The sequence below is a fragment of the Nerophis lumbriciformis genome, linkage group LG30, assembly GCF_033978685.3.
Source record: "Nerophis lumbriciformis linkage group LG30, RoL_Nlum_v2.1, whole genome shotgun sequence".
NCBI lineage: Eukaryota > Metazoa > Chordata > Actinopteri > Syngnathiformes > Syngnathidae > Nerophis > Nerophis lumbriciformis.
Window position 1 is genome coordinate 9869418 of NC_084577.2, and position 26998 is coordinate 9896415.

Genomic DNA, 26998 nt, shown 5'->3' on the forward strand with positions numbered 1-26998 from the left:
TCAATTTTAGATAGCTTTAGGGATACAAATCATAATGTTTCAAAAACATATGACACATAGATGGTGTCTTGTTGAATATATTACAAGTCCTTTGTTTAATGGAAAAATATGCCATAGCTCTCTTGGCGACGGTGCACATCGTACAGTACTCCAAATGGTAAGAGGACAACTTTGCATTTACTTACTAAAACACCAGGAGTTCGACTTACCTATGCAGTAATGAACTCATCCTCTTCCGTAGCCGGTTGAAACTTTGGGTTGTATAGTCTATGGAACACGATACAATATAATTATTATAAAGCAACTATTGTGCCTTCCGTGTTGCTGTCGTTTCTTCCCGTTATGTGTGAGAAATCAATAACATTACTATGAACTTTCTCCAGACCTCTCACGCCTTAATGACCACAATATGACTTTGAGTTATGTCATATTTCCCGGTAAACATCGATTACGGCATTATGTGACATTGACAAATAACCTAAAAAACCCCCTATGTGAGTAATGTGACACGTAGCGGAATCTTACCTTTATATTGTCTGCAGAACGACAGTTCCTCAAAAAACTATCAGTGACTGTTTTTTCAAATGTATTCTCTAAATGTACTCCATGTCAGTGTTTTGTCTGAAGTGTACTGTCTACAGTATGTGTGAAGAAGTGTCACACTGAGGAAGGAAATGGCTGCATCGTGGGTCCGCTAAATTTCTTTCAAATTAAAACATGCAGCAACAAACAGTCTTGTCAAAACAGAACACACCATATAAATTCTGATTTGTAAAAATATATATTCAAACAACTCGTACAATTAATTAATGGTTGGGCATGTCTACTTTTGAAACCTCTCCATCATGAGATTTGTTTAATTTCTGGAAAAACATTATTTTTGAGCAGATGATCTGGAATGCAACTACAGTACATTGCAAGGTCCGAAGGTGCAGTTCCTATTAGACAGAGGACTCTAGATATGCGTAAAAAGTGCCTCTTAACTTTTAACTTATTTTAATTTGAAAATGGCATCCCTTAAACGGATGCGAGTAAACACATTTGTAATAATAGGAAACATCCTGTTTCAATTTCAGATTAAAAGCATAGTCTCTAACGCTGCCCAGCGTGAACTGTGAACTTGAGCATATATATATATATATATATATATATATATATATATATATATATATATATATATATATAAATATATATATATATATATATATATATATATATATATATATATATATACACGGGGAAGTAGTATGCACACCAACTTTTATTTTGAATAATCACCTGAGCGGAAGTAGTGTGTCCTGCAGACGCGGTTTGACAAGAGGCTGTACTGGCACTCTTGACAGCCATCGTGAGCAAACATCATTTGAACAGTATGGCGTCCGAAGAGCTTGCTAAGAAGCTACAGTCACGGCTGGTCGCTTCGGAGGAGGCCGAGACGAAGCCAGGCCTCGAGGAGAACCTCGCCACAGCCGATGTCCCGGAGTCTGCAGCAGCCTGTGGCGACACCTCCTCCGAGCTATCCGCCAAACTCAACCGAAGGCTTGACATCAACGACGGCAATGCTCCACTTCGGACGAGTCGCGTTTTCAACCCTTACACGGAATTTAAGGAGTTCTCCCGGAAGCAAATAAAGGACATGGAGGTGATGTTTAAACGGTAAGATGGACACCCTTTACAGCCAGTCATGTTCGTGTCGGCCTGTTGGGCGGATTGCGACCGTATCTTGTGCAAATCGAAAACTCGTTGAGAGATTAAAATTAATTAAGATTAATTGAATTAATCAGATGGAATTGCCGACGTGGAGGTTGTTGGTGAAACTACTTTTTGGGGGAAAATAATAAAACCACGTAGATAAGTATATTCCTGCCTAACTGAAAAAGCCTTCTCTTCCTGTTTGAACACACGCTACTGTGTCGCACACTACTGTAGTCACCAGAGGTGGCCAATACTGTACAGTACTAGACATTTAGGTATGTAACCGACACCAAATCAGGTCTATGTCCGATATTGATACCTTACTTGGACATTTTTCAAAATCATTATAGGATTTTATGATTTTTGCTGTTAATGTGTGGATCAAGATTATTCATAATTTAAAATCAATAAATTATTTTATGATTTTTGCTGTTAATGTGTGGATCAGGATTATTCAGAATAAAATGCAAAAAAAGTAATTGTATCAACTTCTAATATTCTCTCTTTTCATTTTAATTTAAGCAGTTTTAGAGCAACATAAAGTACAAAATGAGTAAATAAAAGTAAGGCTCTAACAGATTTCCCAAATTAGTAAACAATATATAATTTAGGTTTGTAACGATTCGTTTTAACAACGAATCAATACAGAATTTGAGGTTGCCAATACGATTCAGGGGCAATATTATTTTCTAGAATGATAAGACACGAAACGATTCATCCATTCATCCATCTTCTTCCGCTTATTCGAGGTCGGGTCGCGGGGGCAGCAGCCTAAGCGGGGAAGCCCAGATTTCCCTCTCCCCAGCCACTTCGTCCAGCTCCTCCCGGGGGATCCCCAGGCATTCCCAGGCCTGCCGGGAGAGATAATCTTCCCAACGTGTCTTGGGTCTTCCCCGTGGCCTCCTACCGGTCGGACGTGCCCGAAACACCTCCCTCGGGAGGCGTTCGGGTGGCATCCTGGCCAGATGCCCGAACCACCTCATCTGGCTCCTCTCTGTGGAGGAGCAGCGGCTTTACTTTGAGCTCCTACCGAATGACAGAGCTTCTCACCTGAAATTGATTCAGTACAATCAGTGTGACTGTAAAATTGTCGGCAAACTTGCTCCGTTGTCACTTCCGTTTTGTCCTTCACATCCTTTGTGGTTTAAAGGGGAACTGCACTTGTTTTTGGAATCTTTCTGTCGTTCACAACCCCTTATTAGAGACAAGAACACATGGTTTTTTTTGTCCATTCTTATTTGTAATAATCAGCTCATTCTAGGTGGCAAGCAATGCTGCTAAAAGGAGCAATCCATTCTGCCTCTAATTCACTCAAAAAAATGCATCCAAAACCTGCCAACAATAATTAATTTACGTTCCGTAACTTGAATAATAACCAAGCTGTAGTGACATTATTATAAGAGCAAACACGGAGGTACTGTTTTTCTAGCGTGGTAACACATCGCCTTGCGACAGCATGCTACGGTATTAGTCGTAAGCTAGCTTCTGTGTCAGCAGCTTTTGAGTGTGTAATGCACAACACAATGCGATGGAACACAAATCTGTACTGACTGAAAACCATGAACAATCATATTACAGTACTTGTAAAGTATTAGCCCACATTTCATGTTTCATATATGGACCAATATTGAGCCACAACAGGTCTCGCAACTACGGTAACTACGTCGACTTAATTTTCCCCCTTCTACGGCTGCTTACCGTAGAAGAAGAAGCGCTTCTTCTTCTACGGGGTAAAATGAAGTCGGCGGCTGCTTACCGTAGAAGAAGGGAAAATTAAGTCCCGTTATTGCGAAACCTAAATTTTATGTAAAGACCCAAAAATAGCTCCTATTAAGAGACGCAGAGTTTAAACTAAAGGCGATCAGTTACGCAGTAGAACACGGGAATAGAGCAGAAGCGAGAGAATTTAACATTAACGAATCAATGATGCGGAAGTGGAGGAAGCAACATGATGACCTGCGCCAAGTAAAGAAGACTAAACAGAGTTTCCGAGGGAACAAAGCGAGATGGCTACACTTGGAGGACAAACTCGAACAGTGGGTTGTTGAACAGAGAGCAGCAAGTAGAAGTGTCAGTACAATCACTATTTGTTTTGTTGACATTCCCTTTAGCGCAGCTCCATCTAATGGATGCATAACGTAACCCCAGCCTCTACTGTAGCGTCTATTCTATGCGCCTTATAATGCGGAGCGCCTTATATATGAACAACGTTTTAAAATAAACCATTCATTGAAGGTGCGCCTTATAATCCGGTGCTCCTTATAGTGTGGAAAATACGGTAAGTCAATTGACCAAAACTGTATTTATTAAACAGTTATTAAGCAGTGGCTCAAACATTCATGTCATTTCAAAACAGAAAATGCAAGATTGTCAGAGACATTTTAAAACAAGCTATCACTTTTGTGCATGATGTCTCTAAGATGACATATCAAAACAACACTAAATTAAAGTGCACTTTTTGTACAGAACGCCACTACAATAGTTTAAAACAAATAAAGTGCACTTTTGTGCATGATTTCACACAAGATATTTCAATAACTGTCAAATAAAAATGAGCTGCATAATAGGAAATCAAGTAGTGTATGTCCTTCGCTATGTGGTAGGTTTCTGCGGACGTTATCTCCTTCTGTTGTTGACTATTTTTTTCATACGGTGTTGATCTGAAAATGGTTGCCTCGGCATTTTGTTGGTGTGGCACCGAACGGAAATGTTGACATGCGGAGTTTCAGGCACTCTTTATTCTCTAGCGGGTGACTTTTCAAATGATGCTACACATTAGCAGTGCTGCTACTTTTGCCCCACACTTGACAAACTACGGTTGTCTGTTCGACATATTCCCGCTTGAAGCTAAACCACCGCCAGACGATGGACCCCCTGCTGTTTTTCTTGGGAATTAATTCTTCCTTCATTTGTTACCAGATTCGCACCTTCTTTCTCTCGTATTACCACTCGCACCACAGCTAACGTTACCCATGCCGTTACCTCTCTGCTCCACGAGGGCGTATACGTATGTGACTTATGTAAGAAGGTGCGCTTGTTTTATGTCTCTGTGAGAAGGAGAGACAACAAAGAGTGAGAAGAGCCTGTAGTGTAATGGCCGCAGCTAAAAGCAACTGCGTGAGAACGTATACTCGAATATCACGATATAGTCATTTTCTATATCGCACAGAGACAAACCCGCGATATATCGAGTATATTCGATATATTGAGTATATTCGATATATCGCCCAGTCCTAGTTGTCAGTGGTTTAGATTTGCAGCAACAGATGTGACTGCACACTGCAAAGTTTGTTTAAAAAAGACAGCAGCACAACAAACTTTTTCCACCATCTGATAGAGAAGCGTTAAGCCGAGTGCGAGAAATGCAACACTTTACGTGGCGAACAAGACCGTGACAATAAACAACAAACTCCCACTAAAAATCAGATTTATTGTGGAATTTACACAATAATTTTCTTATCACAATGTGTGATAAGAAATAAAACGATTACTAAAGCAGTCACCCTGCACATAGCTAAAAATGTGGTGCCCATAATACAGTGTATCCACCCATTAAAACTGTAATCTCCTTGCTGCATTTTTATTTACATAAGTAATTTATTCAAGACAGAAGATTCAAGCTTGTACTTTATCAATTTCAAAGTTGCAGATAAAGTACAACTTTGAGTTGAAAAACTTATCCAGGTGTTACCATTTAGTGGTCAATTGTATGGAATATGTACTGTACTGTGCAATCTACTAATACAAGTTTCAACCAATCAATCAAAGTTCCAACTCTATATAAAAAAACTAAATATTCCAATTCCTAGGTTGCCATGACATTACGTCTGTTGTTCTTCTTCACGGCTTAATTCACATGATGTTCAACCAGCTTAAAAATATCACTTTCATCATCTTCATCATCTGTAAGACTCTTGAACGCATCATAATTATCCCCTCAACTCCCCCCAAAATGGATTAACTCACTGGAATATCCATCCATCCATTTTCTACCGCTTATTCCCTTTTGGGGTCGCGGGGGGCGCTGGAGCTTATATCAGCTACAATCGGGCGGAAGGCGGGGTACACCCTGGACAAGTCGCCACCTCATCGCAGGGCCAACACAGATAGACAGACAACATTCACACTCACATTCACACACTATGGCCAATTTTTAGTGTTGCCAATCAACCTATCCCCAGGTGCATGTCTTTGGAGGTGGGAGGAAGCCGGAGTACCCGGAGGGAACACACGCAGTCACGGGGAGAACATGCAAACTCCACACAGAAAGATCCTGAGCCCGGGATTGAACCCAAGACTACTCAGGACCTTCGTATTGTGAGGCAGATGCACTAACCCCTCTTCCACCGTGCTGCCCCTCACTGGAATAAAAAAGACAATATAACATACATCCATAAACGTGGATGCATATTAAAAAGTGCAATATATTTATCTCTACAGTAACCTATTTATTTGTTTATATATACACCTTATTGCTTTTTCATTCTGCACTACCATACAAAATTTCGTTCTTATCTGTACTGTAAAGTTCAAATTTGAATGACAATAAAAAGGAAGTCTAAGTCTTGTGGAATACAATCGGACCATGCTCGTGTTTGTTTGAACATTTGATTTGTTTGAAAAAATTTCTGTGATGCAATCAAGTTAATTTTCTACTATATTAGTAGTGTTTTTGAACATAATAGAAAGGACAGTAAGTCACATTAGTTTGTATTATTTTGTGGTTGCTATGCCTACATATAACTATGAAGACCTGGTTGTGCAATTAAACGTCATGTTGAGTCCTAGTAATAAATATTGTGATTGTTGGTCCAATCCACTGTATTTTTGTTGTCGATTTTTAACTGAAAGCTAAGTGCTTTATTCGACACAAATGACCACATTATAGCGTGTTTGGTGATATTTGTTAGCATCAAGAAAATATCCTTAATGGTATGAGAAAACTAGGAAATACATCTCTCGTAGGCTCAACAGCATACTTAATCTTGATATCGCGAGGAAGCATTGCTGAACAACAGGCACATTTATAGCAACATAATGACACAAAATATGAACTTCATGCTATAAAAACAACTGCAGACATTAATTGTAGATGAGACTGAAATTTGTAGCAGGAAATCAACTGCAAACTAATGTATCCTTTTTCTCATTAGCGTCACGGTCACAGCACCACAGCACTCGTTATGTTAATCAAATATGGTACTTACCGATGCATGAATAAGTCCAACAGCATTTTTCATGGATCAATGCTTGATTTGAGAACAACTCCAGATGTAAAGACATGATGTGCCTCCAATATTTTCTTGTGTCAAATGAAGTGACATCTTGGTGATGATAAATGGTTTAAATCTTTCAATAACAAATTTTTTTAAGAGTGTCTAAATCTACAACATCCCAATGAAAAAAAAAAAAAAATCTCATTATCGCTTATATATTTGCCTCTAAAACTTTTAAAATGACGCCCAAATTTGCACTGATGCAGGTAAATAAACGGTAGCTTAATTGGATTCTCGACCATCGCCTAAAACCCAGAAGTGCCTCTAGGTCACGTGATTGCAACCCAGCAATAACTATGGCTCAATTAAGACCCCTAAAGTCACAATTGTTGCAGGTAATCTTTGTAACTAACCACCTACCCTCTCACCAAACTGTGTGACTCAAGTGTCTCAAGGGCCTGTGACAGCATTGGACAGATCAGCTTGCATTTCACTTCCCCCATTGCTTTAAACGCCCTTTAGAAGACTGGTCTTATTGTTTGTTTCGTTTTCACTGAATTGCCCTTTCATCTATGGTTGATCAATAGTGCAGACTCTTATAAACTAGGCAGTTTTCCCACTGCATACAACCTAGTTCCAAAACTTGGAAGGTATTCAATTACTCCAGGCTGAATCCACAGAACTGAATTGTTACAATGCTGTATGACATTCTCTGAATAAGTTACTCAGCTTCTGCAATTATATTAAACAAGAAATATGTTGCAATTGCCTTTTGTTGACAAAATGGCATCATTTGTTGGACTGCATTACAATTCAAATGTTTTGTCATAATCAGAAGATGCAATCGTTTGTCACTGATTATAATGTAATATGTTTTTGTCTGCTTTGATTTTCCTTTTAATTAATTTTGAGTTTATATGATTTGTATCGTTTGTATTTGTCAAAGAACATAGCCAAACTATTTTACAAGCTAAAACATCGAAAGGCTAAATTCCCACACCCTCTAACATATACCATTTAAACATTTAAAAACAACACTAAGAAGATTGCGAAATACTCTTGCAATATGTTGTGCAGTTATTAAAAAAATAAAAAAGAATCAAACCTATTAGCCTGGCATTCTTTAGAATTATGCATAGTTCTTAAATGAACTCTCTCGAGTAATGGGCATTCCCCTTTCCCCCTGGAAACCAGTGTCTTGCCTGGTCATTGGTGGGTGGCTGCAAGGGAATGAATACAATGGGTTGTGGGCCTCTATCCTTTGAATAATGAGCCAAGGAAGTGTTGTTGTGTTTCATTTTATACATGCTTTTCCAAGAAAAAGCACTGCTTCTAATCAATTAAGCTTTGGTTATTTGCTCTTCAACCTGGAACTGTATGTTGTATAATGGTTACAAAAATTGTGATGTATTAATACAAACAGCTGTTGTCAAATACAATTTATGGTGTATTTGCACCCATGGCCTGACTTTAAGCCTTTGAGTCATGGGACGATAGAATGTCATGGTAATTCTTTCCCATTGACAATTTTATAAGTAATACCCTCATGGACCTTTTCAATGACAAGAATAAAACAATGGCTTATTTCTCCTGGTGGCTGCAGATAAGTCTTTCAAAGGTCAACTGATTTGTCTTATCAGTACACATTGCACAAACAGCTGTTAAATGTTTCTAAAGATACAGTATCTCACACCTCTCACATTTCAGCCACTCATCTCATCAAGGAACAATACAAAATAAATTTAAATTAGTTATGTTGTGTTTCACCTACCATTACATGCCAATTTCCCAAATCGGGTAATTTTCGATTCATACCGTTCTAAATGGATTAATCACAATTTCATTCAATCTACACTTAAACAGTCTCACAAATCCATTACAAAATATAAATATACTTAATTTTTCTCTTCTTCATGAAAAACTTTGGCCAGTGCAATTTTGAAATAAAAAAAAGGAACGTGTAATGCAAATGTGGCTACAAATGTAGCTTACTATCATCAACGTGTGAATGTGGAGCGAATGAATGAAGGGTTTTCAGTTTCTCTCTGTAAAGCACTTTGAGTGTCTAGAAAAGCCCTATATAAATCTAATCCATTAATTGTATTTATTATTATTATTATTATTATTATTATTATTAATATTAATATTATAAGCAAAAAACATTAGTGGAATAATTTTCACATTGTGTTGCACATAACAATTAAGACCAGTGGAACACAAGGAGTCTGTCACACTGCACATTTCCAAAGACATGGTGCCCATATTTATAATGAAAAATGCAGTGCTCTGTCCACAATCTGCAACTTTTGAAGAATATGTACTGTACTGTGCAATCTACTAATAAAAGTTTCAATTTCAATTTCAATTTCAAAACTGTCAGTCATTTCATTTTTCTTGTTATTTAAACCCTTACATACTGTTCAGGTCACATTTTGATCACAGTAAAAATAGCAAAAACATCAATCTTTTAGTCTGATATTTGATTACTTTTACCTAGCTGTACAACAATACATTAAAATAAAAAATTTCATTAATTCATCTTTTTGTATAGTTGCTACGCATTTTTGCACTTTCAGACTGGTGCAGATCAAATTGCATATGGGAATAATAAACATGCGTACGCACAAAACCTGGCATACGCACAAAGTATAGATCTATCAAAAGTGAATTGGATGTGGAAATGTACGGTGCCTCAAGCTAACTTCATTGCTGGCGTACGCACATTTCTACAAGCTTTGGATACTTTGGCGACACACACAGGTGGCCGTTCTGCCTTTTCCAACATTTTATTTTTAACAATGTAAAAAGATGAAGTCAAGGACACAAAATAAATGTTTTCACCAATGCATTTAATGCTTCATATTCATAATGATATTAGTGAGGGTGTCTATTAATTTATCTCAACGATAATTTTGCCACCCATTGCTGTCACAATGTGTTCCTGTGACTTCAGCACAGTTTGCAGGCCTGTCGGGCGGACAGCAGCTGCCGGTGGTTGCAACACAAATGGCACCGTAGACTGTGGAGGAATGGCCTGACATTGTGTCACGTATGGCCGCTACTGCAAATAGCTCTCCTGTGTTGGAATGATAAATGGACTACTCAAACAAGATTCAGTCTTTTGTATCCTCTTTGATGTGCTGGTATGTTTAAATTTAAAAGATTGTAAACCAAATATTAAATTTTTTTTTTAATTAAACCAATTTGCCTGTGGGCAGGCTATTATATGAACACATTTTGTTGTAAGTTACACAACTTACTACATAAATATGTGTATATATAGATGTATATGTATATGTATATGTATATATATGCTAGCAGCGACCGGGCTAGGACAACATGTAAAAGCCAGAGCTGGAAGACCCTCCTCCTGCCTCGTTAAGATCTCCCGTTTGGGATATGTGTATATATAGATATATATGTATATGTATATGTATATATATGCTAGCAGCGACCGGGCTAGGACAACATGTAAAAGCCAGAGCTGGAAGACCCTCCTCCTGCCTCGTTAAGATCTCCCGTTTGGGAACACTTTGGCTGCGCGATACAACAATGGAGGACGGAGGTTTGCCGACATTGTTCAGCAGCTGCTTCTGACAACACGTCAAACATGTGTTGCACCTTTCCTGCTTCCGGCTCCCAGACCGTAGTCAAGGAGCGCAGGGGAGACACTCCTCCAGGGCCGATGTATTCTCGGGGGCAACACCCTTCACCCTACACAGCTCCGAACTCCAGGGTAAATGACGAGTCCGGCGATTAGTTGCAAATCGTGGCTTTATTGAGGTCTTGCACACAGCCAATCCAACAAAACACTAGCCACTCCCCGCACTCGCTACCGCTCCCTCACCTCGCTCGCCCACACACTCACCTCACATGCTGTCACATATTAAAGGACCACACACACACATACGCTACTCTCATAACACATGCTAACCCATTTGAAGCGTCACCAGCGCATTCAAGCAGCCTCTCCTCGGCGAGTCAGGCAGGGCTAAAGCAATAACAAATGTTTTTATAGCAGCAGATATAAGTCCATATTGCATTAAAAACTAGATTTTGACCCACTTCTATGGTGGAAGAACAATGAGCCCATATATCCTCTTACTGCCAAGTTAGCCAGGCTGGGGGGGGGGGGGGGGGGGGGAAGAAAAGTTAATCTGAGGCTGAGTTGACTTGAAATTGTTTAATGTTGCACTTTTTATATGTAGAAGAAAAGTTTTGTCATTTTATTTAATCTGAGCAACAACTTGAGGCAGTTTAATGTTGATTAACGTGGATCCCGACTTAAACAAGTTGAAAAACTTATTGGGGCGTTACCATTTACTTTAATTGTACGGAATATGTACTGTATAGAGATGCGCGGATAGGCAATTATTTCATCCGCAACCGCATCAGAAAGTCGTCAACCATCCGCCATCCACCCGATGTAACATTTGATCAGAACCGCACCCGCCCGCACCCGCCCGCACCCGCCCGCACCCGCCCGTTGTTATATATCTAATATAGACGATGCAAGGCATTAGTGAGGTTAAAAAGCTTTTGCCTGTTAAAGAAAAGAGACTGATCCAATGCAGCACAGACATTCGCGTGCCACGCTGTCACGACCCAGACGCACACCAGTGCGCAATCATATGGGAGCCGCGCTGAGCGCACCTCCAAGCGCGTCTCGCTGCCGGCGACGGCCGGGTATGGGCCCGATGCTCCAGCGCCATCCATTTTCAGGGCTAGTTGATTCGGCAGGTGGGTTGTTACACACTCCTTAGCGGGTTCCGACTTCCATGGCCACCGTCCTGCTGTCTATATCAACCAGGGTGAGCCCCACCCCTTTCGTGAGCGCACTGCGCGCGGAGTGACCCCTGTTACGCGCCCCCGGCAACAGGGGTGGCGGGCAGGTAAGCTGCGCGGGCGGAGCGCGCGGAGTGACCCCTGTTACGAGCCCCCGGCCACGGGGGTGGCAGGCAGGTAAGCTGCTTACCTGCTGCGCGTGACGCCGGCCACGGCGAAGGCGGACAAGGCGGGGTGTCGGTGCGGTGGGCGCGGTGGTGACCCTGGACTTGCGTCGGGCCCTTCTCGCGGATCGCCTCAGCTACGGCTCCCAGTGGGGCCCTCTCGGGGGAAGGGGCCTCGGTCCCGGACCCCGGCGAGGCGTCCCTTCTCCGCTCCGTAAAAGTGTCCATCTCTTTTCTTTTTTTTTCTTCTGTTGTGGCATATGCAGCAGGTGCCTGCTCGTTTTTCGTATGTGGGTAACAACATTTAACTATGTATATATATTTCCGAATTGGTTTAACTGCCACCCGCCTGAATCTATTTAAAATCTAATTTTTTTTAATTTCAACCGCCCGACCCGACCCGACCCGACCCGACCCGCGGATGAAATCTAATTTTTTTTAATTTCATCCGCCCGATCCGCGGATAATCCACAGACTCTGCGGTTGTGCCCGCAAACCGCGCATCTCTAGTACTGTACTGTGCAATCTACTAATAAAAGTCTCAATCAATCAAAAAAAGCACTTTATATGTTGAAAGGTTTTGTTAAGAAACCATTCTGAGCCTTATCTTATTTAGTTTTTATTTTATATATGTTGACCACATTAACCCTGGCAATGGACCCTGTGTGTAGATGTATGTTATGCCAGTGTTTACAAATTTGGTAAATAACCAAAAAATGTATATTTTGTTGTTTTCTTACTGTACCGAAACTGAACCAAACCGTGACCTCTAATTCGAGGAACGTACCGAACCGACATTTTTGTGTACCGTTACACCCTTAATATAAATAAATATATATATATATATATATATATATATATATATATATATATATATATATATATATATGCATATGCACCCCAAAAGGGTATGATTTCAATGCGTAAAAAGTAAAAAAAAAAAAAGGGCGTTAAAGCCAACACCTACTCAGTGGCCTAGTGGTTAGAGTGTCCGCCCTGAGATCGGTAGGTTGTGAGTTCAAATCCCGGCCGAGTCATACCAAAGACTATAAAAATGGGACCCATTACCTCCCTGCTTGGCACTCAGCATCAAGGGTTGGAGTGGGAGTTAAATCACCAAAAATGATTCCCGGGCGCGGCCACCGCTGCAGCTCACTGCTCCCCTCACCTCCCAGGGGGTGATCAAGGGTGATGGGTCAAATGCAGAGAGTAATTTCGCCACACCTAGTGTGTGTGTGACAATCATTGGTACTTTAACTTTAACACTGTATATAGATATGTATATACAGTAGATATATATATATATATATATATATATATATGTGTGTGTGTGTGTGTGTGTGTGTGTGTGTGTATATATATATATATATATATATATATATATATATATATATATATATATATATATATATATATATATCATCCATCCATTTTCTACCGCTTATTCCCTTTGGGGTCGCGGGGGGCGCTGGAGCCTATCTCAGCTACAATCGGGCGGAAGGCGGGGTACACCCTGGACAAGTCGCCACCTCATCGCAGGGCCAACACAGATAGACAGACAACATTCACACTCACATCCACACACTAGGGCCAATTTAGTGTTGCCAATCAACTTATCCCCAGGTGCATGTCTTTGGAGGTGGGAGGAAGCCGGAGTACCCGGAGGGAACCCACGCAGTCACGGGGAGGACATGCAAACTCCACACAGAAAGATCCCGAGCCCGGGATTGAACCCAAGACTACTCAGGACCTTCGTATTGTGAGGCAGATGCACTAACCCCTCTGCCACCGTGAAGCCCCTATATATATATATATATATATATATATATATATATATATATATATATATTACAGTTGTGCTCATAAGTTTACATACCCTGGGAAAATTTATGTTTTCTTGGCCATTCTTCAGAGAATATGAATGATAACACAAAAACCTTTCTTCCACTCATGCTTAATGGTTGTGTGAAGCTATTTATTGGCAAACAACTGTGTTTACTCTTTTTAAATCAAAATGATAAAAGAAAGTACCCAAATGACCCTGATCAAAATACCACAGTGACTTTGATCTGATAACGTGCACAAAAGTTGACACAAACAGGTTTGATTGGCTAATCAAGGTTCCAATCCTCACCTGTGACATGTTTGTTTGTTATTAATGTGTGTGTATAAAAGGTCAGTGAGTTTCTGGGCTTCTGACAGACCATTGCATCTTTCATCCAGTGCTGCACAGATGTTCCTGGATTCTGAGTCATGGGGAAGGCAAAAGAATTGTCAAAGGATCTGCGAGAAAAGGTAATTGAACTGCATAAAATAGGAAAGGGGTATAAAAAGCTATCCAAGGAATTGACAATGCCAATCAGCAGTGTTCAAACGCTGATTAAGAAGTGGAAAATGAGGGATTCAGGTAGACCAGCAAAGATTTCAGCCACAACAGCCAGGAAAATTGTTCGAGATGCAAAGAAAAATCCATAAATAACTTCAGCTGAAATACAGGACTCTCTGAAAAATTGTGTTGTGGCTGTTTCAAGATGCACAATAAAGAGGCACTTGAAGAAAAATGGGCTGCATGGTCTAGTCGCCAGAAGAAAGCCATTTCTGTGCAAATGTCAGAACATATCCCGCTTACATTACGCCAAACAGCACAGAGACAAGCCTCAAAACTTCTGGAACAAAGTAATTTGGAGTGATGGCTTTCTTCTGGCGACTCGACCATGCAGCCCATTTTTCTTCAATTTATACCGAGCGGTATAGCTCGGTTGGTAGAGTGGCTGTGCCAGCAACTTGAAGGTTGCAGGTTCGATCCCTGCTTCTGCCATCCGAGTCACTACTGTTGTGTCCTTGGGCAAGACACTTTACCCACCTGCTCCCAGTGCCACCCACACTGGTTTAAATGTAACTTAGATATTGGGTTTCACTATGTAAAGCGCTTTGAGTCACTAGAGAAAAGCGCTATATAAATATAATTCACTTCACTTCACTTCAAGTCCCTATTTATTGTGCATCTTGAAACAGCCACACCATTTCTTTAGATCTCGAACAATTTTCCTGGCAGTTGTGGCTGAAATCTTTGCTGGTCTACCTGAATCCCTCATTTTCCACTTCTTAATCAGCATTTGAACACTGCTGATTGACATTCTCAATTCCTTGGATATCTTTTTATACCCCTTTCCTGTTTTATGCAGTTCAATTACCTTTTCTCACAGCTCCTTTGACAATTATTTTGCCTTCCCCATGACACAGAATCCAGGAACATCTGTGCAGCACCGGATGAAAGATGCAATGGTCTGTCAGAAGCCCAGAAACTCACTGACCTTTTATACACACACATTAATAACAAACAAACCTTGATTAGCTTTTCAAACCTGTTTGTGTCAACTTTTGTGCATGTTATCAGATCAAAGTCACTGGGGTATGTAAACTTTTGATCAGGGTCATTTGGGTACTTTCTTTTGTCATTTTGATTCAAAAAGAGTAAACACAGTTGTTTGCCAATAAAATAGGTCCAATAAATAGTTTCACACAACCATTAAGCATGAGTGGAAGAAAGGTTTTTGTGTTTTATATATATATATATATATATATATATATATATATATATATATATATATATATATATATATATATGTATGTGTGGGAAAAAAATCACAAGACTATTTCATCTCTACAGGCCTGTTTCATGAGGGGGGGTACCCTCAATCGTCAGGAGATTTTAATGGGAGCATTCGCATACCATGGTTTATATAGGGCACAGAGTGGGTGGGTACAGGCTGGCCTAGGGGCGTGGTGATTGGCTCATGTGTTACCTAGGAGGTGTTTCCGTCTATGGCGGCATGTTGTTACAATTTCGCTGCGCTTGTTGAGGGATGACAGGTCTGGACGGTAAATAATAAACAGCTTCTCTTTCAAGCATAGGTTGCATCTTTTATTACCACTATTGTAAGGTGTGCTGGATGCAAGAATTTGCCATGTTATTGAATATTCAACATTATTGTCTTTGAGGTCCCAAATGTGTTTGCTGAGTTCTGTGGTATTTCGCAGGTTTTTGTTCCTGAAAGAAGCCTTGTGATTGTTCCATCTGGTTTTGAATTCACCCTCGGTTAATCCTACATATGTGTCGGATGTGTTAATGTCCTTGCGTATTACCTTAGATTGGTAGACAACTGATGTTTGTAAGCACCCCCCGTTGAGGGGGCAATCAGGTTTCTTTCGACAGTTACATGCTTTGTTGGTTTTGGAGTCGCTCTGACTGGGGGTCGACGGCTCATTTGCAATTGTTTTGTTGTGGTTTGAGATGATTTGTCGTATATTGTTCATGCAGCTGTAGCTCAATTTAATGTTGTTCTTGTTGAATACTTTTCTTAGGTTGTTGTCTTTGGGAAAGTGTTTGTCAATCAGATTGAGGAATTTGTGTCCAATGTTCGTTGAGACGTTTTTGCTGTATGGGGGGTTGTACCAGATGATGTCGTTTCGTTTTCTGTTCTTTTTTGGCTGGTTTCCTGGCGTGGGTTCATAGGTGAGGGTGGAATTGTATCCGCTTTCATCAAGGGCTTTTTGGTACGGGGGGGTTGCTTGGTCAAATTCAGCTTTGCTAGATGACAGCATCGATAGCCTTTTATTGATTCCGGTAGGTATTCTTTTCGTGGACCTACTGACTCAAGCACTAGACTTCGCCTCAGACTACGACTCAATCACAGGCAACGAAAGAAACATCATCATCCACGCAAAAAACTCCATTCTCATCCACAACAGTACACCATGGCAAAAAAAGAACAATGCAACATTTGACGTCACTATGGGAAGTTTTGACGGAGCAGAAACGTGTGAACTCGTTGGGAGTTTCCTCCTCTCCCAGCTCGCTAGCCTCAATCTGAACCTTGGTATTTACCGTGATGACGGACTGGCAGTGTGTCGCGCCTCGCCAAGGAGCAGCGAGAATACCAAGAAGCGCATATGCCAAATTTTCAAAGAGAACGGCCTACGGATCACGATTGAAGCCAACAAGCAAACCATCAACTTCCTTGACGTCACTTTCAACCTGAGAAATAACAGCTACCAACCATTCACGAAACCCAACACAACACTCCAATACGTGCACCATGACAGCAACCACCCACCCACCACCACGAAAAGAATACCTACCGGAATCAATAAAAGGCTATCGATGCTGTCATCTAGCAAAGCTGAATTTGACCAAGCAACCCCCCCGTACCAAAAAGCCCTTGATGAAAGCGGATACAATTTCACCCTCACCTATGAACCCACGCCAGGAAACCAGCCAAAAAAGAACAGAAAACGAAACGACATCATCTGGTACAACCCCCCATACAGCAAAAACGTCTCAACGAACATTGGACACAAATTCCTCAATCTGATTGACAAACACTTTCCCAAAGACAACAACCTAAGAAAAGTATTCAACAAGAACAACATTAAATTGAGCTACAGCTGCATGAACAATATACGACAAATCATCTCAAACCACAACAAAACAATTGCAAATGAGCCGTCGACCCCCAGTCAGAGCGACTCCAAAACCAACAAAGCATGTAACTGTCGAAAGAAACCTGATTGCCCCCTCAACGGGGGGTGCTTACAAACATCAGTTGTCTACCAATCTAAGGTAATACGCAAGGACATTAACACATCCGACACATATGTAGGATTAACCGAGGGTGAATTCAAAACCAGATGGAACAATCACAAGGCTTCTTTCAGGAACAAAAACCTGCGAAATACCACAGAACTCAGCAAACACATTTGGGACCTCAAAGACAATAATGTTGAATATTCAATAACATGGCAAATTCTTGCATCCAGCACACCTTACAATAGTGGTAATAAAAGATGCAACCTATGCTTGAAAGAGAAGCTGTTTATTATTTACCGTCCAGACCTGTCATCCCTCAACAAGCGCAGCGAAATTGTAACAACACGCCGCCATAGACGGAAACACCTCCTAGGTAACACATGAGCCAATCACCACGCCCCTAGGCCAGCCTGTACCCACCCACTCTGTGCCCTATATAAACCATGGTATGCGAATGCTCCCATTAAAATCTCCTGACGATTGAGGGTACCCCCCCTCATGAAACAGGCCTGTAGAGATGAAATAGTCTTGTGATTTTTTTCCCACACATACATATATTGCGCTCTACTACGGTATCGAGCACTATTTTTTGGATAACCTTATTAAGACATATATATATATATATATATATATATATATATGGGGGTAATCAGAGTCACTCACCTCTTCAAAAGTTTTACATAATATTGCAGCAACTCTCATTTTTTCAGCATATGTGCGGTTCTCGGAGCCCGCAGCATTGACAGGCTCGCACACACTATCCCACTCTTTTGTTTGCGAGAAAGAAGCACCTCCTACTGACTCTTACTAACTTCAGATTGGGCAGTGTGTGCAGATCTCAGGCACATGGCTAATTTCGATATGGTTTGGTATTTTTACTGGTGTGTGGCATTTGTGGGGTCTGGGCATGCCTAGCCACACAAACATCTGCAGTCAATTCCTCGTTGATTGGGATGTAAAAAAAGAAGTGGGCTTGGATTAGTGCGTGCGCACACTTTATTATGTCTCAATTTTTGCTTGCGTATGCTGTTACCTGGATTTCAACGTACGCCAATTTGTATTAGGAAATCCACACAACTCTAAATACGTGAAGCCCCTGGTCTGCATAGAATAAGGACAAAGAACAAAGGGATCAGTGTTACTAATTTAACAACTTTTTTGCTACATTTAACAAGAAATTCTCTTTTAGCTACACTTTTTGAGGGAAAAATCTAGTGGAGATTCTTTTGGCGACTCTTTCATGAAAGCACGCATTGCTCTTTTCAATAAGCAGCGAGTGCTTCCCTCCCATCTACAAATCACAGGTGGCTCAATTTTGTTTGGCATTATAAAAAAAGAAGCAACAAAAGGATGTCAGTTTGTTCTAAACATTTTTGTGCTTTTTATATTGTTACTCACTTTTTACAAGTGTGTCATGGCCAATTAAGAATATTTTACGATTACATCATTACGTCCGTCAAAAATGTGGTTCATTATACATCGGTACACAGTGAGAGAGCCTGAGTCAGACTGAGCCGTCCTTAATAAGTTGAAAGTATAAATCTCACACATTGGTCGAGCCTTCTTCACTTTTAGCACAGACTTTTCCCTTTATGCTGTGATGTCCATCATAACTTTCTCCATTTAAATGTGTAACCTCAGTGCCACATGTCAGACCTGTCTTACTAGCTTTCAGTTGGACTACACTTGATGATTCTCCTCATGGTCATCAGCAGTTAGAAAAAACAATCCAAATGTATCGAACAACTTGAAATGAGACCCAATGTAATCCACAAAAGCTCAGCTAATTGCAGTAATACACTACAAGTGGTGGCTGATATTTGCCGAAGCACACATGCAAGTGTGAGCGCAGGGCAGGCGGGATCAGGTGAAAGAAATGACCCCACGTTGCATAATGTTCTTAATGGCATGGTGGTCCTCAAGTCAGCTGAGGACTAAATTAATATGCATTCTTACTTTGTGAATTTGTATACTTAGGTTAAGTTCTGAGTGAAACTGACTTTGACTTACGGTATGCTTCATAGGTATGACACAGGTAAAGATGGCTTCATTGACCTAATGGAGCTCAAGCTCATGATGGAGAAGCTGGGGGCCCCACAGACCCACCTGGGCCTCAAGAACATGATCAAAGAGGTTGATGAGGACTTTGATGGAAAACTGAGCTTTCGAGAGGTGGGTGTGTAGTCACACATTTGTGTGTTTTTACACTTACAGTAGCTTTAAAAGTGGTCTTATCTGTTAAGGTAGCGGTCATTTAATAATTAGAATGGTGAGCTGAAACATGGATGAGGGGAGGAAATGCCTTTGGTGCATGAATTTAGCTACAAAAGAGTAGACTGAAGGAAGTAACCTCCCAAAGCAAACTGAAATTATGTTCATGGTTTACAAACACAAGACAGTGTGTTTTTAGTAGGTGTGTATGAACAGAGATAACATATTTAAAAAATATAGATTGTATAATATTTGCATTTGATTGAATGAATTATTGGATACCTTTGTAAAACATGACTTTGTTCTTGCGGACAAGCACAGAGATCAGATGATTCTTCTAGTTGGTCAAGACCTCTAGATTGTCCCTGAATGTCTCTCTTTGACAATGTACCTAACATACCATAAAGGTTCTGAACTGTTCATAGCTTTCAAAGATGTACAATGTCGTTTTGCATAATATGTCAACTCCTAAAAACAAGCCTTGTGCGAGAGAAACACGGTGTTCTTTTCATGCATTTTCACTTGTAAAAAAGAGCTTCACACTGCAGATTTGATTGCACAAATCATATCACCAAACATGTAAAAGTGTGTGTTTTGTAGAATAACAACTGACATCCAACAATAGGACACTTGAGGCTCTATAAACGATTGCTAATGTTTCCCACAGTTTCTGTTGATTTTCCGGAGAGCAGCAGCTGGGGAGCTGCAGGAAGACAGTGGCCTGATGGCACTGGCCAGGTTGTCTGAGATTGACGTCGCCACCGAGGGAGTGATGGGAGCCAAAGACTTCTTTGAAGCAAAGGTATGTTTTCTAGTACTTAGCTAGACAAGTGACTGTAATTACAGTGTTCCCTCGATTATCGCAAGAGTTATGTTCCAGACCCCCGTGGGAGGTGAATATCCTCTAAGTAAGGATTTATTTTATGATTTATAATAATATTATATGCATATAAGGTCTTTTTAAACCCTCCACATGACATTATTAACCTTTCACACACACTTAGAAACACTTACTACACTTTTAAACAATTTTTTACATACTAATCTACACTAATATTGTACACACCATACTTCCGAGTGAATAACAAAGTTCTGGAGAGTAGTTTTTAAGAGACCGTGCTGCCATCACAACACTTTAAAATTTGCAACACATTCTTTTGCTCCCCTTGTACAGAGCGAACCAAAGATTAATTGATATTGTAATGGCAGGCAGTACATATTAGCTTGTAGAAAAGCTACCTTCTTTTAGCAAAACGATGAGGTTTACCGATTGCAAACTGCTTCCTCTGGGGCTTGGGCTCAGTGCCCGAAGCCTTAGATGGCATATAACATTTGGGGCACGTTGTTGGAATTCAAATTAATTCAAATGTTCCCACACAAACAACGAAGCAAACACAAGCAGAGCTCAAGTACAAAGCTGAGCTGAAGCAAATAGGAGGCTCAATATGGCTGGGCTAATTAGCTGCCAGGACAGAGAATAAATGGTCATCTATTGTGTTTTAGGTGTTTGAATGATTTTTTTGCATTTGGAGTCCTGATCATCTTTTTTTTTCAGTGTCCATTTTATAGGCCCTAGTTAGGAATTTCGCCTGGTGCTAATAGTTATTGCTGACGAAGCACAACTGTGGTACCGTTAACGTGGAATACAATAGGTAGGATCTAATTGAGTAGAATAGATCAGTGGTCCTCAACCTTTTTGAACCCACAGACTGGTTGCATTCCTAAAATCGGGCTTGGGGAGTAGGGAGAACCATGGATTAGGGTTGCAGGTATCAATTATTTTAGTAATCAAGTATTCTATCGATTAAGTTTGAGTAATTGAATTCAGCACACTTTGTTGCTTCAATGCATGTTTTAGGGAAAAATAGTTGAAATAAACAAGGAATGTTCTGACGACCTTTATTCTTTTTTCTTATAAATGCACATACCATTAAAATGCTATCTTTACCATGGGGGCATCACTAGATATTACTTATCTATAGAAAAATAAAAGTAAAATAAAAAAAAACATTGTAGCCAGATGAACACAGTGCATCCAGAAATTATTCACAACGCTTCACTTTATCCACATTTTGTTATGTTACCGCCTTATTCCAAAATGGAATAATTAATTTTTGTTTTCAAAATTCTACAGACAATACCCCATCCATAATTACAATGTGAAAAGTTTTTAGTTTTTTTTTACCAATTTTATTAAATATTAAAAAAAAAAATCACATTTACATAAGTATTCATATTCTTTGCTCAATACTTTGTTTATACACTTTTGGCAGCAATTACAGCCTCAAGTCTTTTTAAATACGATGCCACAAGCTTGGCTCATCTATCTTTGGGCAGTTTCGTTCATTCCTCTTTGCAGCACCTCTTTACCTCCATCAGGTTGGATGGGAAACATTGGTTTTCATCCAAGATGTCTCTGTATGTTGCTGCATTTATCTTAGTCTAGTCAGGGAGGTGACAAAGAACCTGACGGTCACTCTGTCAGAGCTACAACATTCGTCTGTAAAGAGAGAACCTTACAGAAGGACAATCAGGCCAGTATGGTATAGTCAAGTGGCCAGACAGAAAAAAAGTTTGCAAAAATGCAGTTGAAAGACTCTGAGCATGAGAAACTAAATCCTCTGGTCTGATGAGACAAAGATTGAACTCTTTAACGTGAATGCCAGGCGTCATGATGGGAGGAAACCAGGCACCGCTCATCACCGGGCCAAGACCATCCCTACAGTGAAGATTGGCGGTGGCAGCATCATGGTGTGGGGCTGTTTTTCAGCGGCAGGAACTGGGAGACTAGTAAGAATAGAGGGAAAAATTAATGCAGCAATGTACAGAAACATCGTGGATTAAAACCAACGCTTCTCAGCCGACCTAAAGGAGCTTGAGAGGTGCTGCAAAGAGGAATGGGAAAACTTTCAAAAGATAGAGGCTGTAATTGCTGCCAAAGGTGCATAAACAAAGTATTGAGCAAAGGCTGTGAATATTTATGTACATGTGTTTTATGTTTTTTTTTAATAGATTTTCAAAATTTTAAATAAAACTATTTTTACACAAACAATTTTTTGGGGTATTGTTTGTAGAATTTTGAGGACAAAAATGAATTATTCCATTTTGGAATAAGGCTGTAACGCAACAAAATGTGGAAAAAGTGAAGCGCTGTGAATACTTTCCCTACGCACTCTATATAACTAATAACATAAATAATATTTGAAGTCGTAAAAAAAACACTAAGCAAACAAGACTGATAAATATGTGACAAATTATTTAACAAGTTAACGCACAGACATTTGCAAAGGTATTATTTGGAGAAAGGTTGTTTGATTTTTGGATGTACTACTCGTTAGAATTAACATACAAACTTTAGATGCTAACTTTTCAACATAATGTTGTTTTTGTTTTTGTCATAAAGAAATACAATCATGTGTGCTTACGGAGTGTATCCCTGCAGACTGTATTGATCTATATTGATATATAATGTATATATTGTGTTTTTTATGTTGAATTTTTTTTTTTTCTTTTTCTTTCTTGTGCGGCCCGGTATCAATCGGCCCGCGGCCCGGTGGTTGGGGACCACTGCTCTAAATGATAAAATAACATCAGCAACTAATAAGCCTTTTTTGAAACAGGAAATGTAGTCAGTTACATACTTGTATACTAGGGATTTTCAACTAAATTGTTTTGGGTACCATAGTTCCAGAAAGCTAAGGACCGGGGGCGGCACTTTTCCTTTCAGTATTAGTTTTATTTTGTATATTCCAGAGAACCAACATACTCTATAGTAGTATTTTGGCAGAGTTACAGGAGCGCTCTGCAGATTTTAAAGCGGAACATTATCACAGTTTCAGAAGGGTTACAACCATTAAAAATCAGTTCCCAGTGGCTTATTTTTTTTTTTCGAAGTTTTTTTCAAAATTTTACCCATCACGCAATATCTCTAAAAAAAGCTTCAAAGTGCCTGATTTTAACCATCGTTATATACACCCGTCCATTTTCCTGTGACGTCACACAGTGATGCCAATACAAACAAACATGGCGGAAAGAACAGCAAGGTATAGTGACATTAGCTCGGATTCAGACTCGGATTTCAGCGGCTTAAGCGATTCAACAGATTACGCATGTATTGAAACAGATGGTTGTAGTGTGGAGGCAGGTAGCGAAAACGAAATTGAAGAAGAAACTGAAGCTATTGAGCCATTTCGGTTTGAACCGTATGCAAGCGAAACCGACGAAAACGACACGACAGCCAGCGACACGGGAGAAAGCGAGGACGAATTCGGCGATCGCCTTCTAACCAACGATTGGTATGTGTTTGTTTGGCATTAAAGGAAACTAACAACTATGAACTAGGTTTACAGCATATGAAATACATTTGGCAACAACATGCACTTTGAGAGTGCAGACAGCCCATTTCAGGCGCGCTAAGAACATATATTTTTCCACGATTTTAGCACTCAGGTTAACCATACCTAAATAGACACAAAATACTGCATTACACAAGACTACCCGAATGTACTCGAATGATTGAAAAAAATAAATGTTTTTAAGCTAAATTATTGGTAAACAGTTTATGTATAATAATTTACGTAAAACCGCGAGTAATGAATAAAGTTTTCATCAGTTAATATATTCTGTAGACATACCCTCATCCGCTCTCTTTTTTTGAAAGCTGATGTGTCCAGTTTTGGAGTTGATGTCAGCATCTGCTTTGAGTGTCGCAGGATATCCACACATTCTTGCCATCTCTGTCGTAGCATAGCTTTCGTCGGTAAAGTGTGCGGAACAAACGACGGACCATTTCGTCGGCTTTCCCCACAGCCTTGTATTTTGAACAAATTTTGTCCAATTTCTTGCCACTTTCGCATCTTTGGGCCACTGGTGTAACTTGAATCCGTCCCTGTTCGTGTTGTTACACCCTCCGACAACACACCGACGAAAGTGAGAAAATGGCGGATTGCTTCCCGATGTGACGTCACAACGTGACGTCATCGCTCCGAGAGCGAATAATAGAAAGGCGTTTAATCCGCCAAAATTCACCCATTTAGAGTTCGGAAATCGGCTAAAAAAATATATGGTCTTTTTTCTGCAACATCAAGGTATATATTGACGCTTACATAGGTCTGGTGATAATGTTCCCCTTTAAGGATTTGGGCCACCAGTTGAATAGCCCAAATTATATAAAAAGAGAGGACCTTAAATGGAACCTTGAGGAACACTACTAGTATAACTAAAGAAATTGAACAAGTGACTACTGACTGCATCTGATGTGAACGAGCTACAGTAATACCGTAGTTGAATAAATCACATTATTTATTTTCTGTGAAAATGTTTGTCTCCAAGGTTTTGAATTGAGCCCGGGGTGCCAAAACTATCCATGCCAAGAAAACCTATAAATCTATCATAAAAAAAAGGCAAATCCATGGGTCTGCTACAGAAGATGAATGGTTGATATGACGTAATCTCTGTATTCTCTTTGCATCCTAAATTCTCTTTGCAATGTGGAGCAGAAAGATTGGCTTTGTGCTCCGATGAAGGGATATATATTGTTTGTGTGACACCAGATGCAGGCTCTTTCTGTGAGCAGCAAGTTTGAAGCAGAGATTCGAGAGGAGAAAGAAGAACGCAAGAAACAGGAAGTTGAGAAAAAAGAGAGGCAGGCCGCCTTCAAGCAGCTGCAGTCGGCATTCTGCTCATGATAAGGCACAGGAAGCAGACGGCAATCCTGACAACGCATGTCCTATCTTTAACAGATATGAAAACGACATTTGCAGTACTTTGATTCTTAAATGATGTTGCTCAGAATTTGGCACTTTAAAACACTGTTAGGTAGTTGTATTAAGTAACACTCACGTCCAATTTGTTATGATCGTGTTAAAAAAATAAGAGTTGAATGGTAAATGCACTACTTGAGAAAGAAAACAATTGGGACTTGTCCAATTTCATATCTCCAGTCTACTATTGTTTCTCTATTTTTCTGTACATCTCACTATGTACAAGTATTGCATTTTGACCCTCAAGTGAAATTATATTCATGTTGTATTTTCATTGACTACTGTTTGTTTTCATAGATCCCTACCTTTGCTCAGTTCATTTCCGATTGTTAATTGGGTATGTAAGGCGTTACGTTGTAGTACGGTCCTGTTGTTTAACTTTTTAAATGTAATTCAAATAACTGTATATTTGTGTGGAAAAGTAATATATTTCAGTAATTACATTGCAATGTACTGGATTAGTTGTGTGTAAGCATTGTGAGCTAGGTCTTATGCAGTGTTGGCTCCTGACTTTGACTCAAGTCGAACATTGAAATTCATTATTACCGATATAAAACTACCCCATTTCTTTCTGTTGGTGACAATTTGTTAAATTTTGCGATTAAGTTGTACATTATTGTGAGGACATCTTCCGGAATGATGATTTGTCTAGTCCCAAGACAGGGCTGCATTTGAGTAAGGTGTAGATGTGATGTAATTTTGACCAAATCATTTCTGGCACGTTATTAAGCCGCCCCGAAACAGTGAGAGGGGGAACAAGCATTTCATCCAATACTTCTCATCATTCCTCTTTAAAATCACAGTTTTTGCTTACCATTGATACTGTTTGATTTTTCTTTGTGTGCAGATTAAAAAGATGATAATAATAATAATGTGTTGTCCAGGCCAACCTTAGTTGTCTGTGAATGTGTTTTATAGTTTGTTTTATGTGCACCCCACATTTAAACCTACGCAATCAGCTGTAGCACAAGAGCAATCAAGTAATGTACTTCTGTAAAAGCTAGTTATCCATTATAAGTCTCTCATTCGTCCTTTCAATAATGTTTGTATGTTGTATAACAAAACCTACTGTGCATACATCTCTTATGCTCTTGGGTATTTTGTTGTGGAAAAAAGTATTTTTTCATGTAATAAAAAAAATATATATTTGTTTTAGCAGAGACCTCTACAATATGTTGCCAAACATTAAAATGTTTAGTGAGATCTATTTTTGGGCACCTGAAATATGTTATCATACTTCCTATCAGATTGGGGAGATCATTTCAATAAAGGACTAAACGCACAGATGTTGTGAAACTGTCATTCTTGTACTAAAGTACTATTTGATTTCTTGACTTGACATATGTCAATCCCATCCAGGGTACATTTACCATTGGAAGTCTACCAAATGAATTTTGAAAGTATTCATTTAAAAAAACGTTTTTATTTTTTTTACTTTTCAAATACAAACATGGCCAAAGCCAGTGGTTCTCAGTTACTTTCTGATAAATAACCATCCATAAAGCGCCAACAATACTCCATTTACATTTCGTGACCGGAATATTGGCCAAGTATTAGCGATAGTGTTATTATAAG

At 39.7% G+C, this 26998-nt stretch overlaps 2 protein-coding genes across 4 annotated transcripts in view; one reads left to right on the forward strand and one right to left on the reverse strand.

Annotated features, from left to right (window-relative positions):
• The window catches only part of nlrx1 (NLR family member X1), a 48446-nt gene extending 47048 nt beyond the window's left edge, over nucleotides 1-1398 (reverse strand). The window contains exons 1-2 of one of the 3 annotated variants that reach the window (XM_061925515.1): nucleotides 1279-1398; nucleotides 210-267 (exon numbers count right to left, since the gene is read on the reverse strand). In XM_061925515.1, the coding sequence (XP_061781499.1) occupies nucleotides 210-267; nucleotides 1279-1363 (143 nt within the window). In that variant the 5' untranslated portion in view covers nucleotides 1364-1398. Of the gene's footprint in view, nucleotides 1-209; nucleotides 268-525; nucleotides 669-1278 lie in introns of those variants that run through there. The other 2 variants (XM_061925516.1, XM_061925517.1) reach the window with 2 other exon arrangements.
• efhd1 (EF-hand domain family, member D1) lies at nucleotides 1373-26707 on the forward strand. Its single transcript, XM_061925520.1, has 4 exons — nucleotides 1373-1656; nucleotides 19475-19622; nucleotides 20329-20463; nucleotides 25214-26707. Exons 1-4 carry the CDS (start codon nucleotides 1373-1375, stop codon nucleotides 25346-25348), a joined length of 702 nt encoding a protein of 233 aa, XP_061781504.1. The 3' UTR covers nucleotides 25349-26707.
• Nucleotides 26708-26998: the final 291 nt, after the last annotated feature.

What these genes read in the sequence shown, in the direction of transcription:
- efhd1 (XM_061925520.1), top strand. Translation starts at nt 1,373, where the DNA reads ATGGCGTCCGAAGAGCTTGCTAAGAAGCTACAGTCACGGCTGGTCGCT. An exon ending in ATGGAGGTGATGTTTAAACG is followed by an intron (nt 1,657 to 19,474) that starts GTAAGATGGACA and finishes TATGCTTCATAG; the next exon opens with GTATGACACAGGTAAAGATG. An exon ending in AAGACTTCTTTGAAGCAAAG is followed by an intron (nt 20,464 to 25,213) that starts GTATGTTTTCTA and finishes GTGTGACACCAG; the next exon opens with ATGCAGGCTCTTTCTGTGAG.